General features: G+C 36.1%; 1 protein-coding gene across 1 annotated transcript; it reads left to right on the forward strand.

The window, feature by feature from the left end:
* Positions 1-3136: 3136 nt before the first annotated feature.
* LOC119044312 (prefoldin subunit 5-like) lies at positions 3137-5671 on the forward strand. Its single transcript, XM_053672272.1, has 2 exons — positions 3137-3821; positions 5571-5671. The coding sequence occupies exons 1-2, from the start codon at positions 3137-3139 to the stop codon at positions 5669-5671; spliced, it is 786 nt and encodes a 261-aa protein (XP_053528247.1).
* Positions 5672-20852: the final 15181 nt, after the last annotated feature.

Here is a 20852-nt window from a genome sequence, read left to right on the forward strand (position 1 = left end):
GCAAGGAAGTACAACCCAAAATAAAGTTAAAATTAATCACTCAGATGTGATACAGAACTAATAAATATTAAAAGTAGTACACAAGGATATTAAAGGAGCAGTCATCGTATCTGCAATCTACATGTTCAAAAGACTAGGGGGGAATATTGTACATATGAAATAGAGACATAAAAGGTATAAAAGAGACCCAAATTGAGTTGCCAAAAAAACAAATAATGCAATGTTTAAAATAAACAGTGCATCAGATAGCATTAATAGTAAATTATAATAAATTGTAAAAAAGAAGAATAGTAAGCTAAATGATATACCAATAGAAACTATTCTAGATGAAACACACACACAAAAAGATCCTAATAAAGCTAATGCGGCATCTGAGCATTGCAGAAGGAGCGTTTGTTCAAGTGACCAGATACATGGGGAGTTTGAATCCTTCAGGAGGTAGAGAGTGTGACAGAAAAAATGGAAAATTAGTGGCTTAAACGTTTCCAAGTTTGTCGAAAAAATATAAACCTATAGATCCAAGAATCTTAGCAAATTCTAAACATAGGAAACAAAAATTATATGAAAATAAGTAATAATAAAACAAGTTAAAACTAAAAATAAAGAGAAGTATTGAAGCAACAGTAGGAAAAACATGTTTTATATACAGTGTGATGATTGGAAGAAGAGAAGACTTTTGATCAAATGAAGTGCAAGCCAGAGGACAATGGAGCAGTCAAGTCTTTTGTTTAGCATTGCCTAAGAAGCTCTAGCCAGGGCAATGGGGAGGAAAAAAATCCCGTTTGAAAAACAAACAACGTGCAACTGCTTCTTGGAATGAATAACATCTAACTCCATTAGTTTTCTTTTTCTTTTTCTTTGCCCTCAACTGAAACATCACAGGCTCAGGGCTTTCGTATACCCAAATCTGAAATATTCACTAGTCACTCCCTTGTTGACCTGTTCATGCGCTTTATTTTCACATTAGAACTTGGTATTTTGTGGTTGCAATTAGAATGTAGGGTTTGGAGAGCAGGGATGGATCTGCCCTTCCAGTATCGAATCACAAACTTGAGAAGAGGTCCCGACATAGAGGAGGTCCGTGGATTTATGCATAAAATGTTATGATAGAATTAATAAAATAATTGTTGACATTCATGTAAATGTGCAAATTTGTCTGAATAAGATATATATTAAATTCACTACTAAAAAGTGTTGTTTAGTATTATTTTCTGTTCTTTTTAATGTAGATAAAATTTGGTTTATTTTAAAATTTATATTCATGTTCATAGTTTGTGCCATTAAATTTTTACAGTAAAGTGAAGAAATTAACTTTTTTTCAGGACTATTTTATAAATTTGGGTATTAAAGAATAATTTTCCTACTTGGAAATGTCTAATTGATCAAAATCAATCCATTTTGTTCTTCTTCATAAGTTCCTTCTTAATGAATTCTTCTGTCTTAAGGGATTAAAAATTTTATGCCAGCTAATTTAAAAGATCCTCAAAAGTCACAGTTCTGATGAAACTATATCTCATATTGTTAGACATCTTAAACTTAAAGGAGACATATTAAAATAATTTAATTATATGAGTTCATTATTATGGCCATCATTTTTTAAAAATGTGATGGGGCAGGCTTTTACATGAAGATATTAAGGTTTATAAATTTACTTGAATTTAGGTTAAATGCTGTCAGACTACAGGGGCACTTGTGTATTCTTTCAACAGTGAGCTCCACAAAGTCCACCTTTATTTTACATGAACACTCAACACAGATCTGGTAAGTTTTCAAACATCATTCTTTTTCCATGTACAGCTTTCTTCTAATTGAAAAGCAAACTATTCAAATGTGTTACAGTTCTGTGAAAGACCCGAAAAACCACCTTTGAGTGAGATCACGAGCTCTTGTAGTATCTAAAATGCAGACTCTAAGACAGACAAGTGCTTCAGGTTAGAAGCTCTTCTAAGTGTGTTGGGGTTCCAGTGCTGGGTTCTGTAGAAGTCTGAAAGTCTTAATAGTGATGTGACTTTGTGTAATCTAATTCTGCACTCAGAAGAAATCAGCACTGACAAGTTTATGTTTGTTTCATTCTCTACATTTATGTAGTCTACTAATTAGTTAACATTTCTGGAGATGACATGGGTTTCATATTATTACCATCATTACTGTCAAAATATAGCATTGTGGCATATATTTTATGTGTAAAATAAATGCATAAAAGGAAGAACACTGGCTTTCCTTACAAAGTTATATGCCTAGAAAATCTAGTGCTCTTATTCCCACGTAACTGTCATCTAACCAAGCGCTCTGTCTGGCATTCCTGAGTTAAGGTTATTTCCTCTAATGTTCCTAAGTCCATTCCCAAACACCTACCACCCAGTCACTCGTGTGTATTGAGCTCTTCTAGGGCAAAGTTTTAAGCCCTGGTATTTTTGGAGTTAGAAATCCTGAGATTTCCTTCCTTAGCTTTAATCTTCTTAACTGTAAAATGGAAAAATACATTTAAGGTATTGGGAGGATACTGCCTGTACCACGCTCCATGGAACCTGGTGGTGCATTTAATGATGTCAAGTGAAAGTGACTTCCAGATGTTCACATGAATATGAAGGAGAAACATGTAAGAATAATGCTACTCATAGCTTTCCCATCCTCCTTAGTACTGTTACTAAATACTAGATTGCCTCATATAAATAGTATAGCTACAGAATTAAAAACAGAATCAAACAAAGAATTGTGTTACTGCTTCCTTGGATTCTTTCTAGTTGGAAGAAGCAAGTGGTTTTATTCCTTTACTTCTACCTACACCAACACTGGAGATGATAGGTTAAAAAGCGTATTGCCTTTATTGAACCTATGCAGTAGAATAGGTCATAGCAAGAATTGCTCTTTCTGTCTACAAGAGCTTGACACTAGGAACATGTCCACAGGCACCACTAGGACAAAGATAAAATAATAGTAATCATAAAGTTAATGAAGTTGAAGCATGGGCTGGAGCTTTTTTTCTCCCTCCCCAAATTACATGAGTTGTCTGGTATCTATGGTGCTTTATAAAGTTGACTGTAGCCATTCTAAGAGGTGAAATTGGAGTGAGAGAAAAATAATCTAGTCCAGGTAAATATCTTTGTGCCCAAATATCTAATTACCTTACTATAATATGACACCAAATTATTTTGTCCATTTGAAACTCAAAACCAATGTTTTCAGTAACTTCCTCACTACCTATTGCTGTCATATCCAGCCATGCAATGGAAAGCAGGTTCTATTAAGAGCAGTCGGTTTCTTTGCCCTCTGTCCCAACGTGGCACAGTCAGTCAACATCACCAAGCTGAATCTACTGCAGCTGGAAATGCTCAAGAACCAGCTGGACCAGGAAGTGGAGTTCTTGTCCACGCCCATCGCCCAGCTCAAGGCGGTACAAACGAAGTATGTGGAAGCCAAGGACTGCCTGAAAGTGCTGAACAGGAACAATGAGGGGAAAGAGTTACTCGTCCCATTGACAAGTTCTGTGTCTGGCCCTAGGAAGCTACATGCTGCGGAACACGTGCTCATCGATGTGGGAACTGGCTACCATATAGAGAAGACAGCTGAGGAGGCCAAGGACTTCTTCAAGAGGGAGATAGACTTCCTCACCAGGCAAATGGAGAAAATCCAGCCTGCCCTGCAGGAGAAGCATGCCATGAAACTGGCTGTCATGGAGATGATGAACCAGAAGATTCAGCAGCTCACAGCCCGGGGAGCAATTCAGGTTGCTAAGGCCAAAGACCTCGTTTCAGAAAATGGGCAGTGGGGCCCCACCTCAAGCCTGGGACTGCGTGGTGGAGAAGAGAAGGGATTTGTGTGTAATGCCAATAAATGTTCCAGGAGGGGGGAACAAAGGAGCAGTCAAATGTATTATCAAAGAGACTCACTTGTAAGACAAATAAATAAATAAATAAATACTTTATTTCATCATTTTGACATGCAGAACTGATGTAAAATAATAAAAATTTGAATTAAAGAGCTGACTTCCACTTTAATGGATATGCTATGACATGTTAAGACACAGCAAATACATGTTATAAAGAAAAATGCATATATACAAAGGTTGCTTGAAATGTTATATATACACTGTATATTATACTCATATATGTTATACATACATGTATCGACCAAATTTGCAGCTGTAATATATATTAAAGAATTTAAAGCTTTTATGACTGTTGTAAGTAGTATATTTGATTTATTTGAAGTAGATTTATCTTCTAGTGTATATAGTGTTGTAAAAAGTGTCTTTAGCTTTTAGAGTAAGTGCTCATGAAATATAAGAGGAAAACTCTAAAGGTCAAAATATCTGGAATCAATGACAAATTCAAATATATTTTGGCATTTTAAAGTGGCTCCCTTAACAGGACTGTCACAATAAATGAAAGTACTTGTGTCATTTTCTTTTCAAACCAATTTCACTATTGATTTTATTTGCAATTTTGGTAATAGAGAAACCACTTTTAGGAACCTATTTACAATTTGTAAGCACCACCAATAGAGTAAGTACTGGTAATACAAATCAAAATTGTATTTTGAATGAGTGTAAGTCAAAACATATAGAACAGAATTTTACTCATTGCTAATCTAAGAGGCTGTGTTTTTAAGAAACATTGTATTTGTTGTGAGTTTGCATTGGAGTTCTGGTGGCAAGAAATTGCTTAAGGAAAGGTAACAGTAGGTCAAACCTCAATTCCTGTTCCCCCCAAATGAATGTTTTTGAATCTCCATATTTGACCTTAAAACATAGAATATCTACTTTTCTAAAGCAGAAATTGTGGGTGCAGAAAATCTAAAAAGTATTTCTCAAAAGCAACTTCATGGGCTATTTAACTTCACCATACAGGAAAAAGGTGGTGCAGAATATTTTTGCTAATGAAGTCAGGGCCTTGAAGTGCTACTGATCCTGTGAATACACCCTATTGTTCCACTTAACATCTTTATTTTCAGATGGAGGTGGGAGGTTTAAAAGGAAAGTGAAGAGGACAGGAAAGACCCCATGGTATCTGTTCCCTATAAGCCCCCTTAGCACTTTATTTCTGCCCCTGCAGTTAAATAAGTGAATGCCAGAGACTGGAGGAGCTATGTTTGAGGACTGGGTGAGATTTTAGGCCTAGATCAGTGACCAGAATCTGCTGGAGCAGCCCTGGAGGAGTTTGTGTTAATTGGTTGCCCAAGCAAAGCCGCTTTGGAGCCCAGATGTTAGTCATGGAGTAGTTAGGAAGCAGTTATCTTGCCCTTGCATGGAAGCTCTTGTAGGAGGATAATGTAAATATTTTGGAAGATCCAGAGATAGCACTGTCAAAGCAAAAACTGCACTGGATAAAGTTGAACAGCTTAATGCTTTGGGGGAGAGACCAGAACTCAGTTCAAACTCAATGGAAACAAAGATGGGGAATTTTACATCTCAAAGGCATAGGAAGGAAATTTACAAGTTTCCAAAGTAAGTGCTCTCAGAAAAAGGTTGGCACCTAGAGTCAAGAAGAAGCTTGTCTAAGCTTCGCTCCCAGGAAGGTGGGTTTCAGAAGTCTTGGTCAGCAGCATGGGTGTGTTCTGTGCTCTACCAGCTATGCTGGCAGCTCGTTTCACTGATAGTGGCCGCTCAGAGGTTGAAGCCAGACCAGGAGAGAAACAATACTGCAAATATCCTGTGGGGCTTCAAGCTTAAAGACAAGTTTATAGGCATATGGTGACTCCCTGCTTAAGTACTTTCAAGAATAAGAAAAACAGAGAATTAGCAACAATTCAACCACAAAAGAGACGTGAGAATATAATTTGTTTGCCAATAAAAGGGTTATTTCAAAGTCATGAGTTAGAAGAGATCAGGAATTTGTAGCAAATCATACTGTACTATGTTATTATATATTATTATATAAATCGAATTATTTCCAGGAGTCATATTTTTTCTTTATAAAGTCTTGGGTTTCCATCTCCTGTTACTTGTCTTTTTACATAGATATTACTTGTCTCTGTTAGTGATACTCGTATGAGCAAACCGAACAATTGACCTTCCTCCCTCATTTAAAGAACTATGTCTCTCAGTCATTTTATTTTACTTTTTTCCCTGAGTATAACATGCATTAGAGAAGAATCTTATCTTTTTTGCTTGAAAAGTGAGAACCAGACAGGAGTTAAGAGAACATTAATAATTGCTGTGCAGAAAAATAAGCCCTCTTGCATAAATGTCTTTTTGTTTGAGAATTGAATGATCGGGAAAAAAAGTATTTTTCCCCACTGTGAAATTTCTCTGTGTATTTAGCACATGCTTTAAATCTCCAAAAGAGACTTAAGATTCAAAGCTTCTTAACTTATTCAACTACAATATCCATTGCTCTTTAAAAAAAAATAATTTACTTATTTATTTTCAGAGAGGGGAAGGGAGTGAGAAAGAGAGGGAGAGAAACCTCAATGTGTGGTTGCTTCTCCTGTGCTACTTACTGGGGACCTGGCCAGCAACCCAGGCATGTGCCCTGCCTGGGACTCTAACCAGCAACCCTTTGGTTCACAGGCTAGCACTCAATCCACTGACCCACACCAGCCAGGGCATATCCGTTGTTCTTAAGGTAATTATGATACAGAGGTGGGAAAAAGTAGGTTCACTGTTATCTGTATGGAAAGAGACATGCAAGTTATGATTATTACAATAGCTTTACTGACTCAAAAGAATGCCACAATGCAACTGTAAACCTAATTTTGTCCATTTCTGTGTGTAGTAGAACCAGGATTATATGGCACAAAGTTATGAAAATGATGCAGTTCATATCCATCAGCATCATCCTATAGAGAGTAATTTTTAAAGTTTAAGCAGTGAAACTGTTACCGAACAAGAGGGGGTCCGAGGGAGGGGCAATACAATATTTGGCCCACCTAGGGATGCCCAAAAGTGCTATACAACAGGGGCCCCTCCCAAAAACAAAATACTAAAATCTACTGGGCCCTTCTGTCCGCCGCCAATTGGAAAGACATCTCTTAATGCCAGAGATTTGTGAAAAGGAAATGAAATGTTTATTTAATGCTGTTCAGGCCTAATGCCACCACTAAAATATCAAAGTCCTTTAGGGTATACACCTACACCCACACAGCGCTCCCTTCTCCCACTGTCCCAACTCCGGGTACCGTAAATCAGGAAAAGAGCACACGTCTGTATTGCAGGCCGCTGGTACCGTCAGCTGTGTCACTGTGCAGGATCTTGAGTTAATCCAAAGTACTGTGGTACCCTCTCATGGTCCACTGGCAAGAGTCCTTTGTACCAGTTCCAGTCAAGGTCTCTCTTGGTTTTTCAGGCCCTGCGGCCAAAGGGGGCACCCCAAAGCCACGTGGGCCTCCTCTACCAAAGCTGCAGGAGTCCACACTCCACCAAAAGCATGTGGCTTTCTTCTTCACCTGGCTGCAGGGATCTCCATTCTGGCAAAGCTGCGTGGTTCTTCCCTTTCACCTGGGAAAGAGGGGGTCCGCACCCTGCCAAAACCGCGTGGCTCCCTCTTTCACCTCACCAAGAAGGGGTCCTCACTCTGCTGAAACCGCGTGGCTCTCTCTCACAGGCCTTCCACTCAGGGGCGCAGCCCCTCGTTACATTCTGAGTCCCCGCTATTTCCATCTTGAGTCCCCCCTACTCCCTTCTTCCTGGCTCCAAACTTGGCCACTGCTATTTAACATATCTATGAAACTGGTTAAAGGTTATAGATATGTTAAATAATCATTCCAGAGGTTAGCTGCAAAACTGTTGCTATGCAAAACAGCTCTCAATGGCCCTGCTCCATTAGTTTCTTCCCCCTGGGGGGGGGTGAGGACATCTTATATGTCTCTCCAATATTCCTATACACTTTGAATTCTGGACACCATTCCAGATCTGTTTTTTGCGCCCCCCCCCGGCTGCACCCTGTATCAAAGCTAATTTAGCAAATATCTTGCAAATAAATGAAATGAGCCCAAAACTACCAGTGGCTAAGTCCTTTTCCCTACCCTGTGCTGAAGAAGCTGTTCTACAGTATGAGTTCATTTTCAGAAGGAAAAGCAGCATGAATGAGGGACAGAAAGACACATTCATGGTCAAGTCCCAGTTTATGAACTTATCCTTTTTCTGTTTGGGAAATTATTAATTTACTCTGCCTATCACTGATTTAAATTTCTATAGCAAAAAAATACTGTTTTTTTCTTACTCCAATGATGATTTAAATTTGTCCCTATGTGTTACTTATATTTCCATCATATTACTTCTATCCCTGAACATTTTTTAATTCACATTGAATGGCTATAAATAATTTTAATTACTATAATGCTTTCCTTTAAAATGTTTATGAGGAATGTCTACTGTTAATGTGATATGTTACAGTCCAGGAAATATTCCACCCAAATGAAATTAATTGTACATTTTACTGTTTCTAAGATGCACATTTCCCACATATTAAGATACTCGAAGTTGAAATACATCTTACAATTTATAGTGTTATACAATTGCTTTGGCCTGGTGGTAGTCAGCATATACTTGTCTCAGCTGCAACCAAATATTCAAGTTATATTTTAATCATTTAGGAAAAAATGATACAGATAATAGTTTTTACACTATTATAAAATCGACACTATATTTTATATTAATATAAAATTTATTGTCTGTAGTCTATTATGTTTTTTAAAATCCTAACCCTAAGATATGTTTATTGACTTGAGAGGGAGAAGAAAGAAGAGAGAGAAAGAGAAAGAAAAACATTAATTGGTTGCCTCCCATATGCGCTGCAATGAGGGATTGAATCTGCAACTTAGGTATGTGCCCTGATGGGGGATTGAACCCACAACCTTTTGGTGTACAGGACAGTGCTCCAACCAACTGAGCCACCCAGCCAGGGCTGGAGTTGTTTTCTTAACACAAAGATACCACTAGTTGTGGGAAGTGATACATCAGACATACTTAACAACAGGTCAACGGTGGCATCAAGGAAGATGAGATATACACTAAGACAGCTTGCTTCAGGAGAGCACGCCTTGGCTTTGGGTTGCATTTTCTAGTTAGCATCTTCAAACCTTTCTCTGATCTGTTGTCACAGCCTCGCTCTGTGTTTACGTGTAACATCTCTCTTTGCCTTCCTTTTCTAAAGATACATATGATCGGGGCCCATTCAGAAAATCCAGAATAATTTTCTCATATGAACATCCTTAATTTAATGGCATCTGCAAAATTTCTGTCCCCTATAAAGTGATGTCTGTAGGGTCCAGCTGATAGGAACTCCATTCACTCAATTTACGAAACCAGAGTACTTGCAATCACCCCTAGATTCCCTTTGTCTCATGTTGCACATTTAACATGTTGGAAAATCATTTGGATTCTATCTTCAAAGTAATTGCTTTTTTCTCCACAGTCACTGTGCTAGTTTAAGCCATTTTCAGTACTTATCTGGCTTATTGAAATAACTTCTTTACAGGTTCTTCTTCTTCTTGCCCACATACATTTAATTGTCAATACAGAAACCAAGTCATCCTTTAAATGCTTAAGGCAGGTCATGGCAATATGCTTGAAAGGTTTATCCATTTCTCTGAATGTGAAAACAAAGTTTTTACAATGGCCATAAACCCAACATAATCTGTTCTGTACCCTGTAAATCTGAGCTTTCCACCTTCCTCACTCACTCTACTCGGTTCATTCTAGCTATATCGGTATCCTTGGTGACTCTTCAACACACTAGGCATATCCTTGATTTAGAGTTTTTAATTAGATACCATTCTTTCTAGAATTCTTTTACACCAGCTATTCACCTGATCAACACCTCACCTACAGAATCCCTCACTCAAACATCATATTAGCAATGGCTGACCTGTAGAATCTTATTTACATCTGAAATCCCCTTCCCAGAATAGCACATCTGTTTCACTTCACTCTATTTTTTGACCTTCCTTCTTCCCAGCATTCTTTTTACTTTCTTACAATGATAAACTGATATATTTGTTATTTCTATTGTGTGCCATATATTTCCCCCAGACAGAATATTACTTCCATAGAGTCAGGGATTGATTTTGTTACCTGATATATCCCCAAAACCTAGAATATTGTTTTAGGTATATGAATATAGAGTAGGTATTTGATACATGGAAAAGTAAATGAAAAATGCTACAACTTGTCTCATAATGGCATACCATTACATTTTGTGTCTTCTTATTTAAAATATTCTTATTTTTCTGGGCTCTCTATTGTGTTCCATTTATCTATAGGTCTGTTTTTATGTCAGTACCATGCTTTTTTATTACTATAGTCATATAGTATAGTTTGATATTAAGTAGTGTGATTCTTCCAATTTTTAACCCAGCTATATCCCACTTCTGGGAATATATCTGAAAGAACCTAAAACACTAATTTCAGAGAACACAAACACACATATGTTCATTGTAGTGTTATTTACAATTGCAAAGATATGGAAGCAGTCCAAGTGTCTATCAGTAGATGAGTGGATAAGACAACTATAAGACATTTACAAAATGGAATAATACTCAGCTGTAAAAAAGAAAATATGTTAACCTTTGCAACAGTACAGATGGCCCAGAGAACATTATGATGAATGAAATTAGTAAGTCAGAGAGAGAGAAATACCATATGATTTCACTCACATGTGGAATCTAATGAACAAACAAAACTAACAAAGAAAATGGGGACAGACTCAGATGGAGAGCAGGGTGAAAATTAGTGGGGTGAGGAGGTGGAGGGATTGAACAAGGATTCATGGACATGAAAAACAGTGTGATAACTGCTGGGGGGAGAGTATAAGGGGACTAAATGGTAATGGAAAAATACGATAAATATTAAATTTAAAACATTCTTACTTTTGAATTAACAGTTGCAGCTTCTCATATTTGAAACTCTTTGATGTAAATTTCTGATGAATCAAACTACTGTAGCAATCAGAAAAAAATCAGGCTACATAGAAGTGACAAACTCTGATTAATTCTGTAGACTGTGTAAAATTCTGAGCTGATTCCTTCTTTAAATGACTATGGTTCACATACCTTGAGTTGTATGAGTAAGATGGGCTATATGTTTTCCCTTCCCTCAAGAAGTTCATAATTCAATGGAGAGACTTTGAACAGAAGCTTCATTAAAACTAAAAAGCTTATAATAGATTCATATTCTATTGCAATGTGGAAGGTGGCAGAATATGTTTTATGTAGAGGTTTGAGATAACCCTACACATGAGAAAACTGAATCTTAAAAAATTGTTAGAACAGATTAGTTGTAATGGAAAATGGAAGATATGTTAAGAAGAAAAATCAGGGGTATAATGATCGCAGAATGGTGAGAATTTCAATATGGCTTAAAGATGGCACAGATCTGTTGGATACATTTTGTATAAGAAAACAAAGTTTAGCCAGAATTACCTAATTATGACATAAATCTACTACAAAACACTACAAACTTTTTTCATAGAGTTTACAAATCACATTGAAAGTAGAATTTTGAATACCTCTTAATTATAAATCCTTTCCTTTTCTCAGTAACCATGTAATTATTTCTCTGAACAAAGCAAAATAATTGCTGACAACTGTCAACCCAGGAGCACATCTTCACTGGGCTGGTTTCTAACTGTCAACAAAGAATGAAGACACATTTGAACAATGATATTTCCAGTAAAATTATACTTTTTTGCAATCACAGACTCAAATCCAGAAGCAACCACCTTGAACTGAGAAAATAAACCACATTCTGGAACTAGTCTCTACTTACTTATTATGCAATTTGTTTAGCATGTTGCCCAAACATGCACAGCCATGCCAGGCAAGTATCAGTGTATGTGGACATGTGAATGCTTGAGACATTGTTCTGCTCGTATTATAAAAACTTAGCTGCACGGAAAGATTACTGAGAAAAAGACAGCCAACTGATGTGGTATTTCCATCCTAAAATAGGTAACTAGGTATCATAGTTTAAAGACCATTTTTAACACTTTCCAGCTTCTATCTGCAAGTCTGGTGCTACTGCCCCATAAGGGCTTTTCAAAGGCGCAAAGGGTTGTAACAGTCTGTTTCTTAACCTTGTCAGCAAGCTGACATGCTCTGTATATGTTACATGACATGGTGTTACCGTTTAAAAACTGTTAAGCTGAAGAAGATTTTGTTGAACTCTTGCAATTCGCAAAAGTTGAGGGTGTAAAAGCGACAACAGCAGCAGCTGGAAAGGTATTCCCTGGAGACAGGAATAGGAAGCAACACAGCACTAGTTGACCTAACACTTAAAAAAATGGTTCTTCAATTTATCAAATACATACTTTAAAAGCAAGATACAGTTTTGTAGGCACAAAATCATGTGCAAGAAAAGCATCAACTTAATCAAAACCCAGGGGAAGGAGGAGAACAGTGAAAGGTCTATGGCCAAAGGCAGGAAGGGGGGTAATACCAGGACCTCTCACTTGCCGAAAGGCACAGGGAAGAGGAAATGGGCCCTGGACACTACAATGGTTTTCATTATGGACGTAAACAGAAACAGCAAAATATACAACTGCTTCAGTCAGGGTTCTCCCAGAGAAACAGAACCTGAAGGAGAAAAAGAACGAGAGCTGAGTGTTGGGGGGAGTGAGAAAGATTTATTTTAAGGTATTGGCTCAGCAACTGTGGGCCCTGGCAAGGACCGGCAACTCTGAAGTACACAAGTCCATAGGGCAGGCAGACAAGCTGGAAATTCGGGTAATTGTTAATGACTTGAGTGCCGATGCTTCAGGCTGCAGTCTGCAAACTCAGGAAGGGTGGCTATGTCGCAGTCTTGAGGAAAATTCCTTTTTTGGGAAGCCTCAGCCTTGCCTGCCTTTCACTAACTGGATGAGGCCCACCCGTCTTATGGAGGGCTGACTATTAATTCCAACTAAAAAAAAAAATGTAACTTGAGAGCAACATCCAGGCTGGTGTTTGATCAAACACCTGGTCGCTTTAGCCTTGCCAAGTTGACACAATACATTAACCATCCATCATAGCAATTAAAAGTAAAAGGACCTAAGACTCAGAATAATCTTTTCTGATTTATTCCGCGCAATACAGCTAGTTTTCCTAGTAACATACCCATCGTTTGAGTCGGCTATCATGACTCAGATCTGTGAGCCTCGTAGTAGCCAGGGAATTGAAGAAAGTTTGTACTGCCATCTGTGTCAGGGGGGTAATTCCTGGATTCCACCTTCTCACACTTGGATTTACTGATGCACCGTAGGCAGTTTCCTCACCTGGGTTTCTAATAGTTCTGGCTTTAACTAGAATGATTGAGAACTGGGCCAGAGGGCAGGCTGTGAGCCTTGGAAACGCCAAGCTTTTGTCTTTGTTCTCCCTAGCTTTAACTCCAGCACAGGCCTATCCCAGAGTGGAGGTTTAATACATACTCACTGAAGATCTTGGGGCAGCTTGAATTCTGAATCCTTTGTGTACCCTCAGCTACAATGTTATTATAGCCCTAATTTTTATTTATATTTAAAATGTGTTAAAATATGCAATACCATCAATTTAAATTTTTTTTCAAAAACAATTTTACTTGGTCTTTCAAAGGTAAATGAATATGTAAATAAATAAAAACTATTTTGTGTCTTGGGGGAGAAAGACACTTTAAAATTATATTGTATGCTTTCCTTATGAACAATTTCTTCTAAGTAATCACTTGAATTGTGGGATAATTTTTTTAAGGAAGGAAAGGAAAAACACTCTACTTTTTTGAGGTTTAAGTCTCTTCATTTTAATGAAATGAGGTTATCTCCAAAGTACCAAAATTTTTATTACATATATATAAAACAGATATATATATAAAAGATATAAATATTCATTATAGATAATATACTTGTTTTTAGTGATGCAAATGCATTTGTGGGTTTAGAGGAGGAGATGAGAAAATATGTGTGTATGTGAATTCACTTACATTACACTCTGATGAATTTAAATGCATAATATTATAAAGTGACTATTTACAGCATATTAGAAAAATTCTGATGAACTTCTATTGGCTTTTACATTTCAAGTAAACTTCTTAAATGAGGTGAGTGTTCCAACTATAATATCTCCCTTGCCTATGCAAAAAAAATATAACAGTATAAAATATCAATCTTTAGAGGCACACTTTATTTCCTTCTTTAATGATAGGCTTAATAAAAATAGTTAACTAATTGCCAGAATAATAAAGACTTTTGTATTCCCTATGTGTGGGTAACAATAAACAGGAAAAATCATGTAAATATAGTAGAAATTTGCCTGGCATAAAGTTAGTGTTCATTAGACATTATCATTAAGCATTATTATCATAGACTATATTAGAATTCCTTTGTTAGAAAGTAATATATAATATCATGGTCTAGCCTAAACTCTGGAAGTAATGCATTTATAAGGACTGAAGTGATTCCATGCAAAACAAAGCAGGTATGTTCATTTAGCTTCAAGGACCCCTGAGCCCTGAAAGTGTCAGAGGGCCCCTTTCCAGCTGTCATTTTTATCTATCTCCTTGTGCGGCCTTCAGTTCTTTCTCTCGGGGCATTGTCTCTTAGCTCCTTATACACATGGCAGAATATATTGTTTCTTAATAAATAAAAATGTATATTATTTGCTGATTCTATCTCACAATTCCAAGGTCTCATGTAAGGAACACCGATTGGCCCTGTTTGATATAAAAACTCAGTCCTTTTCTAACAGCTACTTCTCCTTAGGATATCTGCAAGGTCATTTAAGCAGGTGGCATAGACAGGCACACATAAAGTACCCAAAGGCATAAAGATGTATATTTTTCATTTGTCTTATGAAGGTTAAATACTCCTAATACAAAACTGAAAAAAATCTTCACTTCCTCCCAGCCAAACACAGCTCATTGTCCTAAGAGGAGGGTGATAGCTATGCCCTTTTAAAATTAATAATGAAGACAGGTAAGAAAAAAATTTAGTGTACTGTAAAAACATAGTACTGGTTTTTGATCAAATGTTTTTAAGCTTCATTTTAAAAATTTTATGTAGCTACACATTTCTATAATCCACTAGCAAAGCCCCCAGAACTGATTTCATATCATAGATGTGTGTGCCTTTATCATCGAAATTTATCTCAGGGTAGAATGGTCGGTTGCTTTATCTTTCACCATTAAAATAAAGCACATTTTCCCTCCTATTAATTGTATATTTGCATTATTTTGAATTGTCAGCTCTTTTCTCTTTTTTTCAGCTCACTGAAAGAAATGATAGAAGGGAAGTGAATCGCATTTTTTGCATCTGAATTATGACTAACATTGACTGTTTCCAAGTAACTGCATCCTCATTTGAAAATTGGATTTTAAGAAATAAGCAGCAACTTGACATTTCTTGTAGTTTTAATAAATCATCTCTTCTATAAAATTTAATAATCTCACTTAAACACAATATAATTACACAGAAAGTAAAAAATCAAAAGTGAATGGTAGCAAACAGCATAATTACACATTGCCTATCTTCCAAAATGAATGAACACCAATTCCAAAAGAGTGAGATCATATTTTCATTCTTCAACTTACCTTGACAACTAAGATGCAGGAGGACTACATATATTACATTTTCCAGGGAAATCAGAAGAGAACAAAGCAAACAGAAATATCTGACTGTTCACAGTAAGCTGATGTTGATGCAAGACCTTAGAGAAGGAACAGTTTCAATTATTTCAAACTTCTTGTGGTTTTAGGGTGCAGAGAGTGAGTTTCGATCAGGCTTATAAACCTTGGTACTAAGGACATTTTGAAACAGATAATTCTTTTTTATGGGAGACATCATGCTCATTGTAAAATAGGAGTATCTCCGGCCTCTATGCACTAGATGTCAATAGCAAACCCTTCACCCTGAGTTGTAACAACCAAAAAGTATATAAATATTACCAGTTTACCCTAGGAAACAAAATCAATCCATTTTAGAACCACTGCTTTAGATTAATTCCTAAATGTAACCTCAAAACTTGAGCCAGGTATATATTGAATGCTTATAAAATTAAGACATTGAAGTGTTAGGATTTGCAAAAAGCAGGTAGAATGTACAGGTATTCGAAAACCATTAATTATTCAAACAAATAATACACATATAAAAATCTACCATATATCACTGAAAAATATCACAGTAAAAATGTCAAAATTTATATAAAGTTCCCTAAGCATATATGAAAAACTGAAAAAATCTGTAAATAAACTTTAAAAACCAAGGAAAATGCTTTTTCCTGTCTATAAATTAGCCCGACAAATATTTCAAGAAAGAGAACACAGAGGGTCTACAAATTTTTCACATTCTCATCAGTTTAGAAAGATAAAATGACAAAATATGCTCTAATTATATCAATTAACCACAAATTTAATGATGAGTTTTGTTTGAAACCATTTATTTTCTATTTTATCAAGAGGGCAGTGGTTAAACAATAATTATTCTAGTGACATGAAAACCACGAAGTAGAGCTTGTTTATAATTATATCTGTGAACTTGAGAATTTCAATCATTAAGAAATCGTATGTTCAAAGATTTCATGTCTATGGGCAGATTGGCTCGCTATTCATTTTAAACTCATTATTTGTTTTCTTGCTTTTATTCCTAGAGAAGTCCAATTTTGATGTGACATAGCAGTTAACACGCTTTATTAAATGCAGTGGTTTAGAGGATTTTTCATTCCCAACAAATGGTAAGCAATTCAACTCAACAGAGACTGAAGTTATGATGAGCTTCAAATATTTGCTAAATGATCACTTTTCTTCTTAAATAAAATGTTGGTTATAAAGAAGAAAGAACCCCTGTTCATATGTCCATGAACTAACGCAAAATTACTTGAATATTTTAACATTACAGAGCAAAGGGTCAACAAAAAATGGAATTGTTTGTTTAGTACATATGCAATTCATTAGTGAATAAGTTACTATGAACAGAGCTATTTAAAAATACTGTTTCTTTACGCACATTTAAAAATGCCGGAGAAACAGCAAAATTCTCTCTGAGTAGCTTGTATACTGTCATTGATTTCTTATATGGAAGCATATGCCACAGTGAGATCCTAGGTGTGCTCTTACCTGGTTTGTCCGTTAAGTCTTTTGCTGACATAATTCAAATTAACCATGCCTTGAACCTTAGTCAACAAATGAGAATGGTGTCTGATATGTGCCCTGAGTTGTGCTAGTTAAGTTGTCATTAACCAACCACAGGAGACTGCAGCACTGGGGATGATTGTCCATCTTAGAACAAGAAGGTTTCCCTACCAGCATCAGCATCACCTGGAGATGGTTAAAGAAGCAAATATCAGGATCCCCTCTAGCCTGTTGAATCAGGAACTCTGGCTGGGCACCCATGATCAGTTTTTACAAGCTCTCCAAATGATTCTGGTAGATAGACACCACAGTCAAGTATCACTGCCCTGTACAATGTTTGAAGAACCATTAATCCAAAAAAAAAAAAGATTATAAAGAGACCCAATACAAAACATGAACTATCAATCACATAGGTACTATGTAATAAACACAGCAGTATTGAGCCTTCATAACATTTTTGTTCACATCATTTTAGCATCTTTAAATCAAAGAACTTCTCCCCAATACCCAGGGATGCTTAGGTTCACCTGCAGGGAAGTGTTGAGGGGAAGAATCTTCATAAAATTCCTCAAAGGTAATACTGTGATTATTCACGACAGATGTAAGGCATCACTCTTACTGAGCAGATGGCTGGGGAGAAACTTTAAGAGAAAGAGTGGATTTTCCACTCATGAGAAGAATAATCATTTAGCTTCCACACTACTGGGATCAAGGAAAGGTTATTTTTTAATATATTTCAGGACGAGGTGACTAACTTGAGTGGAACTCTAGCCAACAAAGTTCAAGCAATGGTTACCGTTTATGACATGTTGACTGGGTGAGATATTTCAGGCTCAGAACACCTAATATTTGGGTTCCCTACTCCTAATTTCATCATCTCCTGAATACTTATGAAGTCTGCCACACACACAAAAGCCCTTTATGGTCCTGGCTTGTGTGCCTTGGTTGGAGCATCATTCCATCAATCAAAAGGCAACCTATCTATCCATATCTCTCTCTCTCTTTCTCTCTCTCCCCTCCCTTCCTTCCTCTCTCTCAAAAATCAATAAGCATATCCTCAGGTGAGAGTTTTAAAAAAAGCCCTTTATGGTCATTCAGAAAGCACCTTAATGAGACAATACGCTGAATCATTAGGAACAATAGGTACAATAAAATATATTTTTCCATCTTGTATTACTAGATGTGTTAAGTCTTTATATAACACATTCGGTTATTTATTGGGCTCATTTTGCCCTGGAAAAAGATACTTTTGTTTGAAGTAGACACCATTAAATTTTCTGCATAAAGAATAACTGTTTGTATTATGCTGAAATGTGAAGAAAAACATATTGTTATTATGTAAATATAGTCATATAAAGGACAGATTGAAGAGGAAAAAAATGGAACCAATGGTCAGATATCCAGGCAGTTACTATAATATGCTCTTCGTCCTCTTCCTCAGCCACTGTGGTCATACAGAAAAACCTGTGCTGAAACTTCAGAGCCACAAAACCAAAGTATTCTGGACCCTGTCAGACACGGCTGCAGAGAGTCCCTTGGAAAAACCACGCAATTTGTGGGAGTGAAAACTAAATGTTCATTGTATTATATCCCTATGATTAGGACCCTGCCTGCTACTACACATGATGGTTTTCCCATTATTACTGGGAAGTGCAGACATTGAAGGAAAACATTTAAAAGCAGTAAAATTGCAGAAAAGAAAACCACGCCAGTAATGTGATGTATAGGAATAAAATGACACCATTCTTTACACACTATTTTGTAATTTCTTTCTTTAATTAACATTGCCTCATGACCATTTTCTAAGCCATTGAATATTATTCCACAACATAATGTTTTTAATGACTGCATAGTGCTATATGGTAACAATCTATGAAAATTTATTCAATCAATTTTCTATACTTAGATAACTAGATTGTTTAGAATTTTTTTCCTACGGCAAATTATATTTCAGTCTACAATATTGTAGCTCTATCTTAAATATATCCACAATTATTTCTATAAAATAAATGCCTAGAAATAAAATTTCTGACATAAATGCTATAAAATACTCTTGCTTTTGCCAAAGTACACACAATAAATGTACTAATACACAGCACCACTAACTGTAATTTTGAAATTGCTTTTTAAAAACTCAAGTTTAATGATATTAGTTATATAAGAAATTTAGACACTTTCTTTTATATACAAACATTTTAACTTTGCATCTTATAGATATTTTTAAATTTAGGTAAAACTGTCAAAAATCTTTCACGTGTTGAGATTTAGACTCAATACAACTCAGTAGCTATATATTAAGTACCAACCACTCCATCTTTAAAACATAAAGTTCACCAGCATTAGAATATTGCATAAAACTTCAAATCAAGATCTTCAATTGAACTTTCTTATCATAGATATATTTTAAATTGTGTCATTAAATTCTAGGTCATTTAAAATTTCAATTTACTGTTGAGAAATTATATGTCAGAATCTCTAGTCACACTAGATTGTGTATGTGTGTGTGTGTGTGTGTGTGTGTGTGTGTGTGTGTATCCCTCTAAAATTATCTGGAAATTTACTTTTTTTTTTAGTTTAAGTTACATGCCTGACAATGCATTTAGTTTTATTTTTATCTTTGTGTATTGGCTGCCAACAATCATTGACCTCATTTGAGAAACATTCTTTAAATAATCTTTATTCTTCTAATTCCAGTACTGAGGGGAAAATTCTGGTTGTCTCAGGTTGAATCAAGTTTCTACCTCTGATCAAGCTAATGAAGCTACAAGTGGGTTCTATTGTATGAAAGCAACTCTTTCTGATGCAGTTCTCCCAGAACTGATTGGATGCCTCAAAGGGAAAAGAAATGTGAGCCAAGAAGAGTGGAGAGGGCAGCCTTAGACAGAGCGCACGGCGCCGTGAGCATTTAATATTCATCCAAGAATTGTTCAATAGCCCCATATAGTTTTGCTATAATTACAACTTTGTGGTCACTATGTCACTTAACTGCTTGTACCTATGCCTTTCTAACAGATGATACTTGAAGTCATCAGTCGGGGATGTTTTATGTACCAGTGTAGCTCTGAAGCCAAACACAGTATCGGGCACTAAGTGCTTAATAAATATATGTCTAATGAAGAAATAAATAATCAGTAGATATTATAACATGTATTTTAACATTTTCTTTTTGTGATATTTTAACAGCAAGTAGAATATATACAATTCAAAATGGCTAAAGGTGTATTTAATGGGCACTCATTCTGGGTGGTATTGAAGCTCTACTCTGTAAGCATGTAGAAATAAGCAGGCATTGTCCCTGATCCTAAGGAAATCATAGTCTTCAGGAAAGAGAAACTTTTAGACAGACACATAATACATGATGGTAAGTGAAGTTGAAATATGCTGGGCCTGATGAAGAAGCAGAAGTAGAGAAAAAAACTGAACTCAGAAATTGTTTATGCCATGTTCTAGTTCATTCTACCAAGTAAAAAACATGGACCTATAATTACATGTTTCTTTGACTTTAACAGATCAAGTCAGGTCCTTTACAGTAGAGGTGATATCCACTGCCAGAACTGAGCTATTTATAGCAAGGTACTTTATTAAGTGTCCTCTATTATTATCAAGGGGTAAGGGAAGCTTATATTATTAATGCAATCAGCAATCAGGGGAGAAGAAATACAATGGTTTTATAAGATTCCCAGGATTTCTAATTCTGAGAGGTATTCAGTAAATTAGCCTCTATGTTGTTTAATAGTGTATAAAGTTATCTGCCTCACTATAAATCACGGAAGGGAGGAGAAATAGGTTTTGAATATTGATATCAGATGTGAGCTGCACTAAATATTAGTACATCTCCAGT

The sequence above is a fragment of the Artibeus jamaicensis genome, unplaced genomic scaffold (assembly GCF_021234435.1).
Source record: "Artibeus jamaicensis isolate MK-2021 breed Jamaican fruit bat unplaced genomic scaffold, CSHL_Jam_final contig_76, whole genome shotgun sequence".
NCBI lineage: Eukaryota > Metazoa > Chordata > Mammalia > Chiroptera > Phyllostomidae > Artibeus > Artibeus jamaicensis.